We start from the raw sequence: 21004 nt of genomic DNA on the forward strand, positions 1-21004 counted from the left end.
TGCCCCAATTTCTGGGAGTCACCGCACTTCACTTACCCTGGGGCCTGTTTTACAGGCATTTGCCTGCTTAGTTAATTGTAGTTATTCCCAAAATAAACCCCATTTTGTGTGGGACTCTTCTATTCTGAGGGAATGATGTAAGCAAGAATATTGGCTGGAGTATCTTGAATATCTGTGATAGATGGCTCCTTAGAATGAATCTTAAATCTCCAAGGGACTCCTTTTATCTTGTGATTTTGCTCACAGGTTCTAAGCTGCTGCTGGGAAGGGTTCCAGTTCTATATTCTCTGTCTTCTGGAAGCACCGATGAAATCACTCAGCTGCTACCCGCTTCCACCTCTCACTAAGCACCTCTCGGCTCTCCTTCGTCCCCACAGACTGAAAGCATGGAGGTGACTAATGAGATGTGTCTTCCCCTTCAAATTGTTCACAAGCCCCACATGACCTTTGGCAGGCAGGGGTTCTACTGTGATGTTTCTGACTGTGGATAAGGGGACATATGTGCTCACGACGGTTTGCTATTTCTCCTTCCTCTCCTGTGACCAGTGCGGCAGCTCTGTTAAATGTCAGGCATAGCTCATTGGTGGCCCCCAAACAATCCATCAGCAGTGGACACATTATAGAAAACATGGCTTTGAGTCTTAGCTTAAATTATATTTATGTAGCATGACAGTAGGAGAAATATCTAATCGTGCTTGGATTAAAATTCAAAGGCTTCATGACTGGCTTGGAGATGCCGGGGTCCACACACCATGTTTTCCAGAGAAGATGAGAGAGGATGTGGTCTGTTCTGTCATGAACAGTTCTGTTTCCAGACCATTTCTCAAAGTCACTGAAGGCCCATTTCTGGGGAAATGATTACTAAACTGATGATTATTTTCTTTGTATTGCTGGCTATTCTCAACGTCAGGGAAAATGTAAGGTAGCTGTGGAGTTTAAGGAAAAAAAAATGTGTACACAAAATGAGAAGCCACACCTGCCTGTAGCACTAGCAAAAATCAAAGAAGTCTGGCTTATTTTAACATTTTCAATAAACACCAGCCACCTCAAAACAAAATTAGTATTTGAATCAAATTAACGTATTTGACTCAATCACCTAAAAAATAGCTATTGGATGAAAAAATAAAAGAGAAAATAGTGTCTAATTAGTGACTGGCCACTTTCAAAGTGGCTTCTCCTACATTATCTCATTTTTAAAAAAGTAAATTTGATCTTTTTAAATGTTAGAGTGAAGTGGTTCACAATTGCTTGAAATAAGCAAAGGACATTATATTTATAAGCATGCAAATTACAAACCAGGCAAAACAGTCTCTTCTGCTGCTTTATATATTTTTGTCAACCATCATAGATTCATGGAAAGGTCTCAAATAGAACAAAATGGATTTTAAAAAATTGTTTGAACTTAGTGTGTTTTTCATTTCTTTCTCTCTCTGTCTTTGGTCTCTGTTTCTTTCTCTGGTACCTTCCCTTGAATGGTGAACTATTATTACTTGCATTTGGATAGATTATTATTTAGTTTGCAAAACATACCATTTTTCCACTCATTAAAATCTCATAGTTGCCCAACTTCATTAAGATAAATGGAATTATTCATCTGTTTTCCCCCCTTTGGCTATGGGGTCAATGAAATGATGTTAAGCAGGAGAGGATAGGGCTGGCAAACACTTTTAAATGTCACTAAGTAATTTCAGGAAGGAGCTGGCCTGCCACTGTCCTGAATGATGGATATGCTCTCAAACTTAATGGCCATTAATGATGTACATAATAACCGTTTGCATTATAAACATCGCTGTTCAACACTTGAATTTTGTGACAGTTATAACCAGGAGTGGACACTTCTGAAATCTGATTAAAATACACCGAGAAGTAAAAAACAGAACAAAGCAAGACAAACAAAACGCTGAGACTAACAAGCAGTCAAGGATGGCAAACCAAAAAAGAAAAAGAAACAAGAGTATAGCCAACCTTTTTTTTTTTAATTAGAGTATATTATACTTTCAAACTGGATACACTAGAAATTGGCAATGCAACATAAGATGCAAAGGAATATACCAGTTACTGTCAAAATGACCCTGTACAGCCTTGTAATGCAAAAAGCTTTATACAATACAAATTTTCAGTAATGTACACAAACCTTGACAGTATGATCATCTGAACATAATATGAAGAGTTAAAAAAAGGATAGAAGAAAGAAAGTGCTGAGAACCCTAACTGCATTACTATATGGAAAAATAAGCTAGTTTTCATTGAAGAATGCATAGTGACAACAATTGAAGTTAGTTGGTAGGTGAATTTCTCAAAGATGTTAGTGTTTTACACGGAAAGGATATCTATGGAATACATCCTTCCCTGAGTATCAAACTGCAAACCAAATTCAGGGATACATATTTTCTAGGGTGGAGTCTGAAAAATGCTGTAGATTTTTTTCTTTATTAATAACAATAATAATATAAAAAGTCAAACAAACTCCAAACACACCTTTTCTCACTCAGAAAACTTTTATAATTTACCAGAAAGATTGATGACTCTTTCCAAAGTGCTAAAAAAGTTGCCCAATTATATTAAGCATTACTAAGTCATTCAAATACAAGTTCAGTGGTAAGCAGTGAAATGCATGGCATTTGAGCAGTAAACGTCTCCTTCCTTCACCTCCTCTCGTTCTTGAGTTTCAACCCTAGACCTCCTAGTGCACAAGTGGCATGCTGTAAAACCTATAGTCAGAATTGTCGGGGCCACCCTTTCAGGTTTTTAACCCGCTGGTGCTTAAGTGTGATGCACCTTTTCTACCAGCCTCTGTGGGATTACTTTAGCCCTCTTTCCTGTCATCACTGAACTTGTAATTTTGAAAACACACTATTAGCCAAGTGGCACATTCTCCATTATATGGGGATAAAGACATGACTTGAAAACAAAACAAAAAAGCCAACCCACCCATAAGCCCAGTATTCTTGGAGTGTATTGTCCATAACTATCTATAGTGTCTTCTACTGAGACATTGACGCGGCGAGGTTGAACATCGTTTCAAACCTGGCCAAGAGCAAAGGTCTCTGCTGGAGAATGACTGAGGGTTTGGGAGCTTCCCGCTCCCTGTGGGCATCTCCTTAGTGTAAACAGGTTTGCCAGGGCACCAAGTAGGCTCCCCATCCATGGCGGGATGACTGGCAAAGGGAGGTGTGGCACACCTGCTGGGTGTGGGGAAGAGGGGCTGGCATGGAGGGGACTGAGGAGACCATGGTGTGGACAGACAGTACAGTCTTCTGGCTTCCTGTAGAACTGTACTAATAACCAGGGAGCTTTCAGCAAAGCAAACTGACTAGAGGAAGAACATTAGGGATGTTTTTATTTTCCCCTGGTGAAACAGATTTTAAAAAACCCCAACTCTTAGGATAACACATGATGGAAAACAGCAACACAGTAAGAAAGTGTTCCTCCTGTACACCAGATCTCCAATAGATAAATAATATATAAACTTTTATATTCCAAACTTCCCATTATTATACAAAGAACATTTCTTCCTGCTCTTTCAGCCTGTTTCATACTGGAAATTCTGTTGTTTTAAAAATACAAGCAATGAACATATTCAGCCAAAGATTTTTTCCTTTTTTCTTTTTAAATCACCCATTACTTTTTAAGATTAGCAAAGGGCTTTACAACCAACCCACACCTGCTTCCTGCTGCAATAAAGTGCTGCACATAAATTGCCATTTTAATGACCACAAAATAAGAGCTTTTAAATAAGTATAAAGTTAGCCTCCTAGCAGGTTACATCTACCAGGCGTTAACAAAATGGAATACAGAATTACTAATAACATGGAGGATACCGCGATTAGCCAGAAGATTGGCAAAACACAATGGAAACTTGTCAGGGGCATAAACTGAACCATAGGACTAAACAGCACCTTTTTGTTGCGTCATTATATGTCAAAGAGGTTGTGGCTAAATCTTCAAACATACAGTCTACTCATTCCATAAAAAAGGTACATTTTCTTCCTTTTATTTTACTTTTTTTTTCAGATGAGAAACAAAAACTAGTGCAAGACCATAGCACTGTGCAAAACTGCCATTTCTTTTTTTTAGTCTGAGCATTTATACCCAGAATTTATCCAAACCCCTTTTAATCTCCTTGGCTGGATTTATCAACCATAAATTTTTTCACCCATACATTTCTTTTTCCTGCAAACAAATGGTAACCACTGAATTAATACATCATATATATATATAATCTGCCCTTAAAAAATGATGCACTGTGTGTGTGCACCGTACACATTTGTCTACGTGTGGGCACACACACAAAACACACTTAAGTTCTGTGATGTTAGCTGCAGTGCTGCGAGATATTTCTTCCAGATCAGTCACTTGATTCCTTGCCTCTTCATCACCAGAGAAGATCTGAGCGCAAGGTCTCCAGCACTCTGGCGGAAATCTCCAGCAGCACTGTAGATGTCTACCATTCCTTCATCGACTAAGCACCAGGCCCTACCACTCTGTAGCCGTCAAAGAGAGAGGGAAAGGTGATGAAGGAGCACAGGGAGAGACTGTCGTGGATGAACAACCCAGGAGGGAAAAGAACGTTCATCGCTGTTAAAGAAGCCAGTACAAAGAATGTGCAATAGAAATGTCATGGCACACAACACACGGCTTTCTCTTTCAGAATCCACAAACGCCCACACACCGCATTCACCCAACAGAAAACCAAATGCACCAGTATATAAGCTTACAAGTGCTGATTGCTATTAAGGACACTCTCTTTAGGGTTTAACAAGACAAGATTCCTTTCAGAGAAAAGTACGGAGAAGGGCTGAGAGTGGGAGTGGGTGGCTGGGGAGGCATGCCTCTGAAGGTAGAAGTATGCAGTAGGTCACCTCTCTGAAGATTGGATAAAGCAGCTTTCAGGTCAATGCAATAGGTATACACACAGAGCCAATTCTCTATTCCTTACTAAAGATATACAGTACACATGTTCCAGACCCATGGAGGTCTGTAGGTTTTGCAGCAACATACACCTGCTGGGGTTGTGTTTAAGTTTTGTGGGTTTTTTTTTTTTTTTTTTTTTTGTCTTTTGTCTCTTTGTTTTTGGTACAGAACATGGCTGCCCTCAGACAGTCTCTGCTCTTTCTCTCAGTCCGAGATAGGCGAGGAAGGAGTGTTTGGGTGAGGGGATGCTGGGAGGCGCAGTCTGAGGTCGGGGAGGGTGGAATGTGAGATCCAAGTGGTTCTTGGGGTATAACATTGTCAAGGGAATGAGATGGGCAAAATCTGAGTTCCGGTACTTGTCAAAGCGCAAAGGGGAGCCGTTGAAGGCCAAAGCCTTGAGTGCCAGGTTGGGCTCTGAGCTGCTGCCGTGGGCTGCCGACAGGGCCACGGTCTGCAGAGCCTGGGAGGCGGACATAACTGACAGGGGAGATAGGAGATTCCGGGAGCTCCCGACCACCAGGAGCGGGGCCCCCGGGCCGGCCGGTTCCTTGGGGGCTGGACACAGGCCCTTCTTGTCCTCTTCGGGGCAGTCCCCACTCTGGTGCTTCTTGACGTGGCGGCTGAAGACGAAAGGGTGTGTGGTCTTGAACAGGCACTCTTCGCAGCTGAAGGTCTGGCGTGGGGCGTGCTTCAGCTTCTTGTGCAGGTTGAGATTGTCCTTGCGCTTGCAGCTGTAGCTGCACTGGTCACAGTGGAAGGGCCGCTCCCCGGTGTGGACGCGCACGTGCTCGATGAGCTTGTTGGCGGTCTTGGACAGGTAGCCGCACTGGTCGCACTTGTAGTGGTTGCCCAGGCGGTGCTCCCGGGTGTGCGTCTCCAGCTCCAGCTGGTTGGCCTTCACCGTCTGGCAGATCCGGCACTTGTACTCCATCTTGTAGTGGGTCTTGAGGTGGCACTCCATGGCAGCGGGGCGGTTGGTGGAATAAATGCAGAATGGGCACCTGCCGGGGAAAGCAACGCAAGCGAGGTTCAGCCGGGAAGGTTCGGAGGCAGCCGCGCTTCTCCCCGCCTCACCAGCCTTCCCTCACACCACCCCCCGAGTGTCTGAGGCCTGGCCTGCCCAGCCCAGCCCAGCCCTGCCGCCTCTCAGGGGTGGAACGGCCCTTTTTGGCTCTCCCTGCTGACAGAGCAGTCCCCGCTGACAAACAGCTCTGGCGAGGTCCGCTCAGCCTATTCTGGGTCTCCTGGCCGATACAGGCAAGGCCAGCCCTCACCAAGGGGAGCAGAGAAAGTGCCAGGAATCAATTTGCTGGTGCTCCCCTCCAGCCCCCGCCCGGCCCCTCGGAGCCCTCCCCACTCCCGACCAGACAGCGCAGAGGTCTAAACCTCCTGACCTCCCCTCTAGATGGGAGCAACACAAAGAATCGACTTTTCATGCACCACACCAAGCACACGCAGAAAGGCTAAGAGGTTTTAAAGAACAGCTTATAGGGGGAGCGCTACCTCCAGCAAACAGAAAGTCACAAGGGTCAGAATCGTGCTTATTAAGGGGTTGTTAGGATGAGAAGGCCTGTGTGTGTCTCTCTGTGTGAGTGTGTGCATGTGTACATATCTATGTACTCGTAAAACATATCTCCCTACAGGACTGGCTCTTTGTCAGGAAAGGAAGCTGAGGACTATGGCAGGGGCATGGGAGGAGAAGGAAGCCCACCCAACGGCCCATCTGCTAATGAGGAAGGGAGGAGGGAGGGAGACAACTGCTACCTGGAGCTCGAAAACATTAATAGATGATTATGCCGGAGGTAGGATAATAATCCAACTGGATTGGAAATTCTCAGAGGGCAGTACCGTATCTTACATTTCCTCTGCATTCTCTGTAGTGCTTGGTAGAGTACTCAGCACATGCTAAGCACTCAGGACATACTGGTTCATTATTTGAGTGGTCTCTACAGGCAATTTAGGTAGATTCTGGAAGGGCAGATGCTGGTCCCAGCTCCATCACCTTGTCAGGCTGGAGCTGGACACCCTAGCCTGGGCCTCTCTGTGGCTCGGTTTCTCCATCCTTTGCAGTGAGGCTACGCTACCACCAACCCTCCTGGCTGTCCAGAGGGGCCACGAGGAGTGGTGAGGCCATGTTAACAAACTCTGCTGAGCCTCTCTTTTAGAAGCTGCCAGGCTGGAGTCAGTGGCTTATATGAGAACTGTAGCGTGTTTGCTTTCTTTCCACAAAGAATGCAGATGCAAAAGTGGCTGCCTCAGCTCTTGCTTGGCTCCTGCAGGGCAGGGCCCAGGAGTGGACTGTCCTCGGAGGGTCTGGAGAGGTGTTCAGCAGAGCCCAACACAACCAAGTGCACCGTGCACGGCCTCCTCAGCGCCAAGCTCGCCGTTAGCCTTTGAACCTCAGCTCACAGAAGAGTGCACACGAGAGAAATATAAAGCCCATTCCCAGGTCAGGTGCACACACAACCCCTACGCCAAGCTGGGCCTTACCTAGAGGAGTCTGAAACTCACCACTGTCCTGAGCTACGGCAAAAGAAAAATAATAGTATAATCTTATTTGATCTGCATTATGAACAGGATATAGAGTACAAGCAGTTCCATCACAGAAAAGCAATTTAGACATCAGCAGTCTGTTTCATTTTAAGGACATTTCTGTGACCCACAGCTCAATCTTTCTTTCACTGCTCAGGCAAAGTGCTAAGGGTTTTCCGTGCTCCCGTTATTTTCTTAAAGACACTCTCTCAGGCAAATTAATTCTCTGATATGGCAAAGGAAACAAAACAAAACAAAACAAAGACTCACTGTATAGCCAGAAGGCATTATCAATTTTTTCAAAGTATTCTTCTACTTGGTCATCCTAGAACATAAACTATTACACAGGGGACGGTTAGCACCGCATGGGAAGTGTCTATACCAGCAAAAGCATCAGAGTTCACTGTGCATTCTCCCCAATGGCTTCAGAGGCTCGGGACTTTGGAGGTCCCTGAGGAAAGGCGAACTGGCAAAGCCACAACTGGCAGGGGCTGCAATGTTCATGGGTGTGACTGGGCTACTGGGAAGGGCAGTGAGCACTGGTCCAACCACAGAAAAACATGGTTCTGGTGTTTCTCTTTTTAAAATGAGAGCACACAAATATTTATAAAGGGACACTGGGAACAAACCAAATCAAATCCCCAAATAAGCTCTCGCTAGGCATTTCCCATCTACTGGTTTCCTTGAATCATAATCACCCCCTCCCCAATCCCTTCTGCCCTCCCCTCCCCCTCCCTCGGAAGCACCCCCAAGAGTGAAACGAAATGGAGTTCAATGGTCCTGTTGTTCCCTGACTCTTCTATGTGGGGCAGTTTTTGAGGAGGCAGGGGCCTGGGGGGACCCAGCCTGCGCTGCCCCCAACACTCCACTCCCAGGGTCTTTTCCATCTCTCCCTTCCTCACCCATCTGGGGGAGTCATGCCACCTCTCTGGCAGGTTGCGCGGTTCAATGATGAACATGTTTTAAAACAAAAGGTTTTTTTTCCCCCTTGTGTTAAGTAAAATGTAATTTTTCATTCAACATGATCGTTTAGCTGAGAATTAGTAATTATGCCTTGAAAACTGTGTCTTTCTGTGTCCTCCTACCTGCCCTGCTTTCTCTTTACCAGACCCTAAGTGCCTTGTGAACAGGGACTCTGATTTCACTGCGCAGATGAGGTAGTACTAGGACATACATTTCTTGAGGGTGGAAATGGTGTTTTATTCCTGTGTGCCTGTTAGCACCTATTATCAAGCCAGACACACAGTATGTTTGATATTAGTTGATTGGTCTCACTTGAGACCAAAGGGCCTCTTGAAAATACTGGTTAAAGATGATGCTTGTTGTCTAGATCTTGGGAAGAAGACATCAGTATGTTTGCAGGAGGACCATGAAGCACATGATCGTTGCATGAAAAATGTTGCCTCCTGCCTGTTCAAACTGTCCAATTTTGGAGGGTGGGGTGGTTGTAATGCTTACTTAAAGGATGTGTAGCAAGCCATCAGAAAAACAGAGAAGGTGAATCTCGGTCACAGTATGATTTATGCTTGGAGACACTAAGCCCTGAGTCCATTAAAATCAAGTCTGAACAAAACTCAAGCAGTGTAGTCTACTCTTGCATGCTGGGTTGTTCCACCGTGTCTTTTTTCTTGCCCTGAATCCCGGGATATTCGCAAAATGGATTCTCCTACTGACATCTGTTGACACCCCAGGGGGACAGGTCTAATTCAATCCAGCTAAAGGCAGCAGGGGTTCCTGACTAACTCCCCTCATACCAAGCTCCCCTTCTCCATGACTCCCAAAACCTTCATGGGAAAGGACGGGATAGGGAAGGGGAAAGGGTATTTAATAACAACGCAGTAAAAGGTTCTGTACTTGCTTTCCTTACTTGAGCCCACCGGTGGGGACAGTGTGGCATTTCTTATGCTCCAGCAGCTGTTCGGGGGTCTTCATGAACTTGTGGCACACATCACACTCAAACATCCGGGTGATGAGGTGTATCTGCAGATGACGCTCAAACATGTTCTTCGTCTTGCAGACAAAGTTGCAAAAAACACATTCGAACCCTGCAAGGACCGAAGCTGGGTATAGAGGTGCACGGGGCAGCGGGGAGAGGAGGGCAGGAGTGGAGCCAAGCTCCCCCCCACTTCCTCCCACCTCCTCCGATGCCTGACAGCTATACCCTTCTAGGCACTGTTCCCCATATCTCTGTGCTAAAAGGAGTTAAATGTACAAACATCGGAATCAATGTCGCCCTCCCCATCCTTCCACCCCATGCTCGGATTCAAATTACGCCAAAAGAAATGCAAACTTTAGGTGAGGCCCAGCATACTGCATCCTAGGCCTGTTATCAGTTTTTGACATCGCTCCTGTCCAGGGCTTATTCTCAAGAATGGGTCATCCTGGGTGCGGAGGGTTGAGCAGGCTCACGCCCACTTCCTCCTTACCTTTCTCTGCCTTTTCCTCACTGTTCAGTGAGGGCTGGCTCCCAGGCATGACAGAGATGACCAGCAGGTTGTTCCCGCCCTTGTTTTTCTGGGAGCCATCTGAATCATCTTTGCTGTTGGCTGAATCACTCAGAGCTGAGAGGGAGGATGAAGAGGGGCTATTTGATTCGCTGGGGGTCTTCCTGTCTTCCCCTGAAAAATAAGCAAATAACCCAGTCTGTTACTGAGGTGAAAATCCTCAGAATTATAGCAACTGAGGGTGACGAGTTGAGTCTCATGGATGCATCATCATTCTGGGGGCACAGGCTCATGTCCCAAGCTCCCCCACTGCTGGGGGATCCCAGGTCCTAAGGCACCTACCTCCTTTGTGGTACTGGGGGCCAAGAGCAGGCATTCATTAATTTGACAAGTGTTTATTAAGGTCTTACATGAATTAAAATAAAATGACAGTAATAGCTAAGATGTACTAAACATGTTACCACGTTCCAGGAACTGTATTATACTTTAAATTATCTCATTTTGTTTTTTCAAAAATCCTATGTGGCACAACTGTTATCAGTCCCATTTTACGAAGAGGGAATGGAGTCACAGAAAGGTTAATCTGGCCTAGATCATATGGCTGGGAAGTGGTGAAGAGGTTTGAGTTGGTTTGACTCCAGGGTCCATGCTCTTCGTCAGTACTCGGGACCCTCTCCCTCAAAGCCAGATACAAACAAGTCAGCAGGCCATTAAAATCTAGTGTCAGAAGACTTCTGCTTCTACTCAAGAGAGAGTGTCAGGGACTGGGTTTACCATTACTACTAACAACTGAAAAAAATCAGACAAAATATACCAAACGCTAGTTTTCGTATCACTGGATGTTAGGCAATGAAAAAAAGTGGCCCCTAAGAGACAGGAAACAAAAGAAGTGAGCCATATGACTGATCAGTTTCCTGCCTTGAGACTCTCCACGCTTCAATGCAGACAGGAGGAACCAGGTAGAACCTGACAGACTCCCTGAGTGGAGGGGAGGATACAGAGCTGAAGGTCTGACCAGACTTTGCAGGACGGAGTATCAGAGAGGAAGGGGCAGCACAGAAGAACAACCCCAGGGACACAGAGAGGGTCCCCCTTGAGTATTCAACAAAGTATGGATCAGAGCATGGGGGTGAAGGAACTACCCATAGTTGGAGGGGGAAAAGCCACCTGAAAAGCTTAGAGAACAGTGCCCGGCACTCAGAGAGGGCTAGAAATAATGCCTGTTTCCACCAGTCAGATTGGAAAAACACATAATTTACAGGGCATTAGGTAGAAAACTAAGAAAGGTCTCTTAGTAGTGGGTTACCTAGATAAATCACTGCCTAGTGATCTAGACCCGCCAAAGAATCATGAAAGCCAGACCCCAAAGGAACGAGGTTTCCAGGTAGCTATCTGCATCCTAAAACAAAGGTCAAGAGTATGTATAGAAATATAAAATATTAAGCACCCAACATGGTAAAAACCACAATGTCTGCATCCAAAGGTGATCAGATGTGCAAAAAGATAAACACCATTCGAATTGAGAATAATCAGCCAATCAAAGGTGACCCAGAACAGACACAGTTGTTAGACTTTGCAGACAAGGACATTAAAACAGTGGTGACTGTATTTCATATGTTCAAGAAGTAGAGACATGGACGATATTAAAAAGATCTAAATAAAATTTCTACCGATGAAAACTGCAGTGTCTGTTACCAGCAGTAATCCCATTAGACATGGCAGAGGAAGATGAGTAAACCTGAAGATAATAGCTATAGAAACTATCTGAAATGAAACAGAAAGGAATTCCCCCAAATGAAAAGAGCATCAGTGAACTGTGGGATGCCTTTGGGAAGCTTAAAATAAGTTTAATTGGAATCCCTGGTTGGGTGGCGAGGGTGGAAATTTGAAATGGCCAAAAATTTTCCAAATTTGAGGACAATCATAAACCCATAGATCCAAGAAGCTCAATGAACCTCAAGCATAAGAAACACGAAGAAACCTATACAAAAGAACATCATAAATTGCTCAAAATCAGTGCTAAAGAACAAAATCCTAAAAGTAGCCAGAGGAAGAAAGATATATTATGTGCACAGGAACAAAAACAAGGATGACAGTGGATTTCTCACTGGAAACTATGCAAGTAAGAAGACTGTAAAGCAACATCTTTAAAGTACTGAAAGATACACTGTCAACCTAAAATCTTATACCTAGTGAAAATATATTTCAAAAATGAAGGCAACAAACAAAAGCTCACATTAAAACAAATGAAGGAATTCATCATCAGCAGATCTGAATTACAAGAAATGTTCAAAGCCCAGGCAGAAGAAAATGAAACCAGATATAAAACCGATCTACACAAAAGAATGAAGAGGCTGGAAATAATAAATACATGGATAAATTCATAATTTTTAAATTACTGAAATATCTTTAAAAGATAAAACTAACATTGTTTAAACAAAAATAACAGTGTTTTGTAGGGTTTATAAAACACATAAGGAAACATATGACAATAGCATAAAGGCTAGGAGGACAGAAATGGAAGTCTACTTGCGTGAGGTTCTTATACAACATATGGAGTGGTTTAATCAATCACTTGAAGTTTTACTGTGATAAATTAAAGATGTACTTTTTTTCTGGAGACAGGGTCTCACTCTGTTGCCCAAGCTGGAGTACAGTAACGTGATCCCAGCTCACTGCAACCTCCACCTCCCGGGTTCAAGCAATTTTCCTGCCTCAGCCTCCCAAGTAGCTGGGATTACAGGCGTGTGCATCATGCCTGGCTGATTTTTGTATTTTCAGAAGAGACAGGGTTTCACCATGTTGGCCAGGCTGGTCGTGAACTCCTGACCTCAAGTGATCTGCCCACTTTGGCCTCCCAACGTACTGGGATTACAAGTATGAGCCACCGTACCTGGCCTAAAGATGTACATTATAAACCCCAAGTAACTGGAGTGCTAGACTTTGTTCCTGGTTCAAGAGACTTAAGAATGTTAAGATGTCAATTATCCACAAAATGATTTACAGATTCAACGTGACCTCATAGTTTTAGGTTAGGGGAGAAAATATAGGGAGACTGTTCTTCAGTTCCCTTCAAATCACTTAATTAAGCAATCTAGTGACTGTAAATGTTAGAACCTAACTTCCTTTATTAGGAGATTAAATTAGCCAGGTGTGGTGGCATACGCCTGTAATCCCAGCTACTTGGGAGGCTGAGGCAGGAGAATCGCTTGAACCTGTGGAGGCGGAGGTTGTGGTGAGCAGAGATGGCACCATTGTACTCCAGCCTGGGCGACAAAGCAAGACTCCGTCTCAAAAAAAAAAAAAAAAAAAATCTATATATATCTCTCTCTATATATGTATACAAAGTTTGGAAATAAACAGAGCTGTAATGGTGGGTTACACTAGAGTGTAAAATTACTGGTGTCGTGTTTGTTTACTTTCATTCCATTTTCAAAATTTTCTAGAGTGACCATATTTTTAAAAGTTTTTAAAAAGAGAAAGGAAGAAATATGTACCCACTTACAATGTTTTCAAATCCCGTTCCTGTCAGAACTGCACTTAGGGTCCAGGGCAGACAACTCTTACTTCAGTTCACAATTTTAAAAATCTTGCTCCTATGAATGGCGTGAACCCAGGAGGCGGAGCTTGCAGTGAGCCGAGATTGCGCCACTGCACTCCAGCCCGGGCGACAGAGCGAGACTCTGTCTCAAAAAAAAAAAAAAAAAAAAAAAAAAAAATCTTGCTCCTATTAGAACTGCAAGTATGTGACCTCAGTCACTGACCATGAGGAGCAATGGCACATGACTTTACATTACAGACTTCTCTCTTGGTGCAAGAAAGCTATGTGACAACTAGTAAGTACCATTATTGCCAGTTGCTTATCAGTATATATTTAACCAGCTTAGTTACATTTTCTAGGTAGAACACTTTTAGCGGAGACCCTGAATCCCTGATATTGCAACTCTATCTTCTAATATTCACCTGTTGCAAGTGATTCTTTTAAATTCGTTTTTAGAATTAAAACATATTAATTTCAACTACCATCTCTAAACATAGATTCAAGTACCCTTAGGCTTAAGGCACCAGGCAGAAATACCTAAACTAATAAATGTATAAAGATACAATGTGCTGTGCCAGCCACTCTGTGATGCAGCCCAGCTTGCTCAATGTGTAATCCCTAGTCCAAACAGCCTCCCCTGTTTCTGTCCTCATCTTGTTTTGCTATGTCTGTGGAAAGAGCCAGGGTGCCCTTGCCAGCCAAGTCCAAGGCTGTGACCCAAGTGGTCATTTACCTTCTTCAGCATCACAAAGATCTTGGTGAAGGACACCTGCGCACAGGTGATGCAACTTCACACATTAGGACAACCAGCTGAAGAGAACTTAAAAAACAAAACAAAACAAAACCCCTAAATATTGCACAATTTTAAACAGCACAAATTAGGAAATTGAAATCATAAAAAAAATTACCAATCATCTTGCTTCCTCAATACAGACACTGTTACATTTTCGAGTACTTTTCATTCTTAACAAAGTAAGCACTTCTACTTTTAAATTGTTCCCATTAAGGTTAAGAATAAAGACTCTAGATCGAGGCTGGGTGCCGTGGCTCACGCCCGTAATCCCAGCACTTTGGGAGGCTGAGGTGGGTGAATTGCCTGAGGTCAGGAGTTTGAGACCAGCCTGGCCAAATGGCAAAACCCCATCTCTACTAAAAATACCAAAAAATAAGCCTGGCGTGGTGGCCCATGCCTGTGATCCCAGCTACTCAGGGGGCTGAGACATGAAAATTGCTTGAACTTGAGAGGTGGAGGTTGCAGTGAGCCAAGATTGCGCCACTTCACTCCAGCCTCAGCAAGAGAGTGAGACCTTGTCTCTAAATAAATAAACAATAATAATAAAAAATAGATCAGAATATGTGAGTTTGAATCTCACCTCTACCACTTAGTAGCTGTACTATTTTGAACAAGATACTTAACTTTGTGCCTCAATTATCTCATCCATAAAATGGGGATAATATCAGCACTTGCCTCATATGGTGGTTGTGATAATTAAATAGGTTTTTATATGTAAATCACTAAGAACAATGTCTGGATCATGGTAAGCATTATAGAAAATATTATTATTCTATTATAAAACATACATAATAAAATATAATAATAATATAACTAATACTTTGTATTTTCCCATGCTATTTTAGATATTTATACAGGGTTGGCTCTCAAAAAATTCATGAAAATATTTGCATTGTTTTAAATGATTGTATTATATCCATGGAGGGGATTATTCTACTTAAATAGTTCCTTAAAATTAAATTTAAAGTTAAAATTAATATTTCACTGATTGAATATTTTCCCATGAATAAATTTCCCAGAGATGGGATTACTGAGTCACAGGGCATTACATTTTAAGCCTCTTGGTATATACAGCTTAATTAGTTTCCAAGGAGTTTTACCACTCTGCAGGGCAATAGCAATCTGAGTACCAGCATCATCCCAGCAACAGTGAGTATTAATATCAAATGTTCTCCTAACTTAACAGGTGGAATATAAGCCTTGAGTTTTAGCTGGACTGCCAGTGAGGCTGTACGTGTTTCCTTATAGTAAGTGGTTAGCTTTTATTTCCTTCATTGTGAATTGACTGCTCATGTCCTCATATCCTTTGCTAATTCTTCAATTAGAGGCCTAAAGATTTTCTTAACAGTTTATAGGAATATTCTATGTAGTAAATATATTAACCTTTTGTCATTTTTGTAAACACATTTTTTCAGACCCAGGTTTTGGTTTTGCTTCTCTTTTTCTGTTATTTTGCAAACCGAAGAAATTTTTATGTGTCAAATCTCTCGATTGTTTTCATTTGTGCTTTATTTTATCACTTAAGCTTTTACAAATCCTTCTCGCTCTGTAAGCTTGATAAATATTCTATTTTCTTCAGGCTTTTCTAGCGCTGATCTGTTAATAGGGATTCTGTAAGTTATCTGGAATTTATTTTGGTGTCAATGTGAGGTGAGGTATTGATAGCTGTATTTTCCAAATAGCCATTCAGATACCTCAATGCCATTTATTGCAACATTTAGAAATTGCAGCAAAATTTGCATTGAAGAAGTCACAAGCATCAGAGGGGATATTTTCCCCTTGTTGATATTCTCTGCAGGGACAAGACGCCAGACAGTGGGAGAAAGAAGGTGAGGAGGGTTCACTATGCGGAAATGGCTAATGAGAGGACAGTTCCTCAGGTATCCCTTTAACATCCCACTCACAGGCATGCCTGGAGTAACAGCAACCCATAAGAAAATGTGAGAAAGCATGGGTTCTGTAGGAGACTAAACAAAATGCGTGCTGTTGATTAGAGCTTATCCTGTAGATCACAACTTCACTTAGGTAACAAGATAGCGTGGCAGATTTCCTAAGGTACTGAAATAATAGGTGCCTTTTCCGAAGACAGGAAAATCAAATTAGAGAACAAGGCTCACAGAATTAGAGAATCTTAGGCCTAAGGGCATCTCCTGCGCATCTGAAAATGTAGGGAACAGATGGAGGCCCAGAGAAGTTAACTGAGGTCCTACATTCACAATACTACTTATGGTACCATAGGGTCTAGAACCTGGATCGAGAATTCAGTGTGTGCTTTCCTCCATGCCAAGTAACTTCCACACAGATTATAGAAATAAGTCACTAGGAATCTAAGGTTCAAGCAAGGGCCACGTCTGAGTAGTTTTCTTACTTAACATGCACAAATGTGCACAGATGAGCTTGCACACAAATATATTCATTCACTGAAGGAACATTGATTCCCCACTTGTACCGTGTAGGGCCTGCTCCAGGTGCTGAGATACAGCAGTGACTTAGATAAGCTCCCTGTTCTTGGGAATATATACTGCTATATATGTCATATAGCATATATATTGCTTTATATGTCATATAGCATATATATTGCTTTCTATCATAACTTTGCAATAATCCAACTTACTAATTTACAGATTTAGATTGCTCTATTTTGGGTCAAACTGAAACATCTCAAAACTATACTAAATATAGGAAACCCTTGCTGTGAGACCATTAGCTTATAACGGGGGTCAGCAAACTACAGTCCTTGGGCTCAAATGAGCCTCCTGTTTTTATAAATAAAGTTTTATTGGAACATGGCCATGCCCACTCATTTGCATATTGTCTATGACTACTTTCAAGTTTCAACAGCTGAGTTGAGTAGTAGTGACAGAAACTGTATGACCTGAAAGCCTAAAATATTTACTATTGGCCCCTTTGAAAAAAGCTTGCAGGGCCCTGGCTTATAAAATAGGTTTTAACCTTATTCTTAGAGCAGCAGCATTAAAGGCTCCTACTGAATTAAAAAAGAAACTTCTTTAATGCATTTCACTCTTGGGTGACTGTACTAACAAACAAGAATATTCTTTCCTGCTAGACAATGAGCCCTGAACCCTGCTACATCAGAGAGAACAAGATCTTTGCTTCATTCCCTGTGGTAATTACGAGGTATGTGTTTGCACTGGTTAGTTGTGAAGTTTCCGCTCATGACAATTAAACGATGACAAGTCCACCTTCTTCCTATCCATATGTTTTCTATGGTTTCTATGGTGGTATGGGCGTGGAGGGGGCTTTGGAGCAGGATGGGAGGGAGAAAGGTTTTCAACTGGGTTCAGGTATACTTTGGAGTAAAGAGGGTTAGAACGAAGGTTAACAGAAAGGAGAAAAAAAAGACTATCTGAAGAGCCAGTGGTAATGGAAAAGAGTTTGGCCTTTTCCTCCATTAGCCACTCCAGAAATGCTGAATTTAATTTGTCTTCAACATGGGTTTCCCAGCTCACCTGCTGCCCACAGCCTAATGTGGTTACAGTCAGACAACTGACTGTAAAAATGGCACCTTCTCACTCGGCATAACGGCTCTCTGCAGACCTCCAAGTCATAGCTGCTCAATTTACTGACAAAAACAAGCTTTTATTACTGTTGGCACCACTGAGCCAAAGTGGCCAGAGAAACACAGAGAGATCCTCCTCTGCCGTGTACATCGTCAGCACAACTGTCAGGGAAATTCCCCTTCCCGAATCCTTCAAGTGCTGATGATGTGAGGGGCTGACCCAACACCCAAGGCTGGCAATCAGCAACATCACCTCTTAATCTGTAAGCCCCGCAAATGCAGACAGAGCTCCTCCTCATTCTCACTTAATGACTCCTTGCTGGTATGATTTGTAACCATCACTTGTGAGAGTATAATTGCACGGTGAAGTCAGAATGTTAACATCAATAAATGGAAGAAGTTAACCAGAATGGCAAGAAGCTTAAATAACAGGGGAGCACTGGTGAAGCCTTGGCCATGGCCTAGACAGTGATGGGTTTGTTTCCGGAGAATCTGGTTTTCTTTGGCCGCGAACACACATGCCATGCGTCATTAAGGAGAGCGTCAGGGCTGCAGTTTCACTGGAGAGGAACAGAGCCTGCAGAAGTAGGTGTGCAGTGCCCTGGTACGCTCTGCCAAGTGTTTCTCCGGGCTGTCAGAACAGCAATGATACAAAGAGCAAGCTCTGGAATGAAAACTGTTCTGGGCTGAGTTTCAGTAGTCACTGAAACTAGTGACTACTGAACTAGTGACTGAAACTAGTGACTACAGCAACCCCTAGTTGCTGACCTTGGATGGAATACCCCACCTCTGTTAAGCCTGTTTCTTCACCTGTACTGTAGTGTGATAACAATAGTATTCACTTAGAGGGTTGCTATGGGGCTTAAATGAGAGCCAGTGTGCAAAGGCGTAAGACTGGGGCATTGAAAGACTGTCACATATGGTGATGAGAAAGAGGATCAGGATGAGCAACAAGCAAAGAGCTCGGCACCTCTCAACCACATCTGAACTTGGGAGTCTTTCAGAGCAGTGAGGCACAAGGCATGCCAGGAAACAGTATTATGACTACAGGGAAATGTGGCTCTCATGCCTTGGGAAAGTCCTTCCTTCCATGGAAGGAAAGGGCAATGTCTCAGGGCGGTGGGGATGCTTTGGCCAGGTGGCAGGTGCTCTGGGGTGCAGGAGATGGAGAAGGAGTGGGAGAAGGACAGACAGGAATGGTCACCTGTGTGCTTGGTGCCAATGTGAGTCTTTATCTCTGCTTCCTCCATGGTGACGAAGTCGCAGGCAGTGCAGCAGATCGAAAACATCCACTGCTCCTTGTCCACGTGGAGTGACATGTGGCTGACAAACTGGACATTGAGCTCGGTCTCAAATCCACACACGTGACAACTACATGAAAGGGTAAAAGACGGGGAGAGAAAAGGGTGACACATACTTCTAAATGTGGGCTGTCCATTTATACACAGTACACTCAAGAAAACTGGAATTTGAAATGCAGAAAATTCTTCTGCTTTCTGGGATGCCTCTAAAGTAGTCACTGTGCCAAAGAGACTAAGGGCCAGCATCCTGTAACAATCACATATGTGTTATAATGATGCTAAATAATCATAAAGTTAATTTAAAACTATGGATTCCAGATGCTGCACATCACCTAATTGATTTCTTTTGGGCAAAGAGACACGGGGTAGCACTGCCAGGGTATTTAGCGGTGCTGGTCCACTGATAAACTCGGAGAGCACCTCATAAGCCCAGGAGCCTCTCTCTGGCTCTGGAAACCTTCCCTAGTAGCAATGAAAGCACATACAGTTTGTTGTATGGCACTCCAAGCAAGAGGCTACTCTATCCGGGACAACTTCTGATAGAAGCCACCCATCACTAGAGATATTTCCTGCAAAAGCAAGTTTCCACCAATCAGTATGGCATCTCTCTAGGACAAGATTTGACAGAAAGCCAGAAACTTGGGGGTTTTATGGCAATCAAACCAATATTGATTCATGACTGAATACAGAAATGAAACATAAAATCCACACACTAAAGTGTGATACAACCATGGGGAAATACATAACGCCTTCTGGGCTAGTTCTCTGGGGTTCTCAGATTTATATTTCCTCAGCTATTTTTTTTTTTAAACAATTCTTAGGGAACAGCAACGCACTCAGTTACAAAGGTTGGAGCTTCTGAGCTGAACAGACCTAAAAATTCATCATCCCCAGAGCCCGTCACTGTTTGGAGCTCCACCCCAGAGAGCCACCTCTAAGACCATTTCTCTTTCAATTAATACTACCAGGGGCACCCAAGCCAAGAGAGGAGTCTGTGCAACTGCAGGGCTCAATCTAAGCAAAGAAATTACTCAAATGAAGGCCAAGCTATGACTGAGAAAAGGGGCCTTGTGATGGATGCCTGCAGCAGACAGGTAGGAAGTGTTGAAGCCAAGAGTCTGAGAAAGGCAGACTAGCATGTTCCATCTGCAACTCACCTGTAATAATAAGGATGTTTCTTCCCGTCACTGCCTTCAGAGGTGACAGCGCTGACAATGTCCTCGGTGTCTGTACTCACCAGCTTCACGGAATGAACGGTCAAGTGCTGGTTCAGATTTGCACGGCACTTAGCAGCATAGGGGCACAGGTGGCATTTGTATTTTCTTTCCTCTGGGGGAGAAGGAACAGGAAAAAGCCCAAATCGTTTTCAACAAAGGAAGTCCCAACACCTTGCAAGAATCAGTTAAAGGTATCAAGGAAAGAATGGTTCAAGTCACATTTCAGACGGAGACAATGGTAATGCCTTGGGATTGTAAGTATCTAAAAGTCTTTACCCAGCAGGTCACTCCTGTATTAGTACTTCTAAATATAAAAGAAAATCTCCAGCTGGGCACTGTGGCTCACACCTGTAATTCTAGCAGTTTGGGAGGCTAAGGCAGAAAGATCACTTCAGGACAGGAGCTCGAGACCAGCCTGGGCATCACAGCGAGACTCCGTCTCTACAAAAAATTTTTAAAAAATTAGTCAGGCATGGTGGCACGTGCCTGTAGTCCCAGCTATTTGGGAGGAGGAGGTGGGAGGATTGCTTGAGCCCAGGAGGTCAGGGTTACAGTGAACCATGATCACATCACTGCACTCCAGCCTGGGTGACAGAGGTAAACCTTGTTTCAAAAAAAAAAAGAAAAAAAAAATCCCAGCGCAACTAGAATAGATAACCTGCTTGTTTTTTCCTGGACACGCACAGCCCATTTTCCTGATAAGGTAAGCCCCATACAGGGCAAAAGAATATTCTGTGAGTGA

General features: G+C 43.4%; 1 protein-coding gene across 15 annotated transcripts in view; it reads right to left on the minus strand.

Annotated features, from left to right (window-relative positions):
- Window positions 1-1955: 1955 nt before the first annotated feature.
- The window catches only part of ZNF827 (zinc finger protein 827), a 177656-nt gene continuing 158607 nt past the window's right edge, over window positions 1956-21004 (minus strand). For 8 of the 15 annotated variants that reach the window (XM_055276041.2, XM_063638219.1, XM_063638221.1 and 5 more), the window contains 5 exons: window positions 20203-20374; window positions 18949-19115; window positions 9873-10064; window positions 9314-9491; window positions 1956-5915 (listed from right to left, as the gene is read on the minus strand). In XM_055276041.2, coding sequence (XP_055132016.1) covers window positions 5096-5915; window positions 9314-9491; window positions 9873-10064; window positions 18949-19115; window positions 20203-20374 — 1529 coding nt within the window. In that variant the 3' untranslated portion in view covers window positions 1956-5095. Of the gene's footprint in view, window positions 5916-7404; window positions 7438-7716; window positions 7784-9300; window positions 9492-9872; window positions 10065-18948; window positions 19116-20202; window positions 20375-21004 lie in introns of those variants that run through there. The other 7 variants (XM_055276043.2, XM_055276045.2, XM_055276044.2 and 4 more) reach the window with 7 other exon arrangements.

The sequence above is a fragment of the Symphalangus syndactylus genome, chromosome 4 (genome assembly GCF_028878055.3).
Source record: "Symphalangus syndactylus isolate Jambi chromosome 4, NHGRI_mSymSyn1-v2.1_pri, whole genome shotgun sequence".
Taxonomy (NCBI): domain Eukaryota; kingdom Metazoa; phylum Chordata; class Mammalia; order Primates; family Hylobatidae; genus Symphalangus; species Symphalangus syndactylus.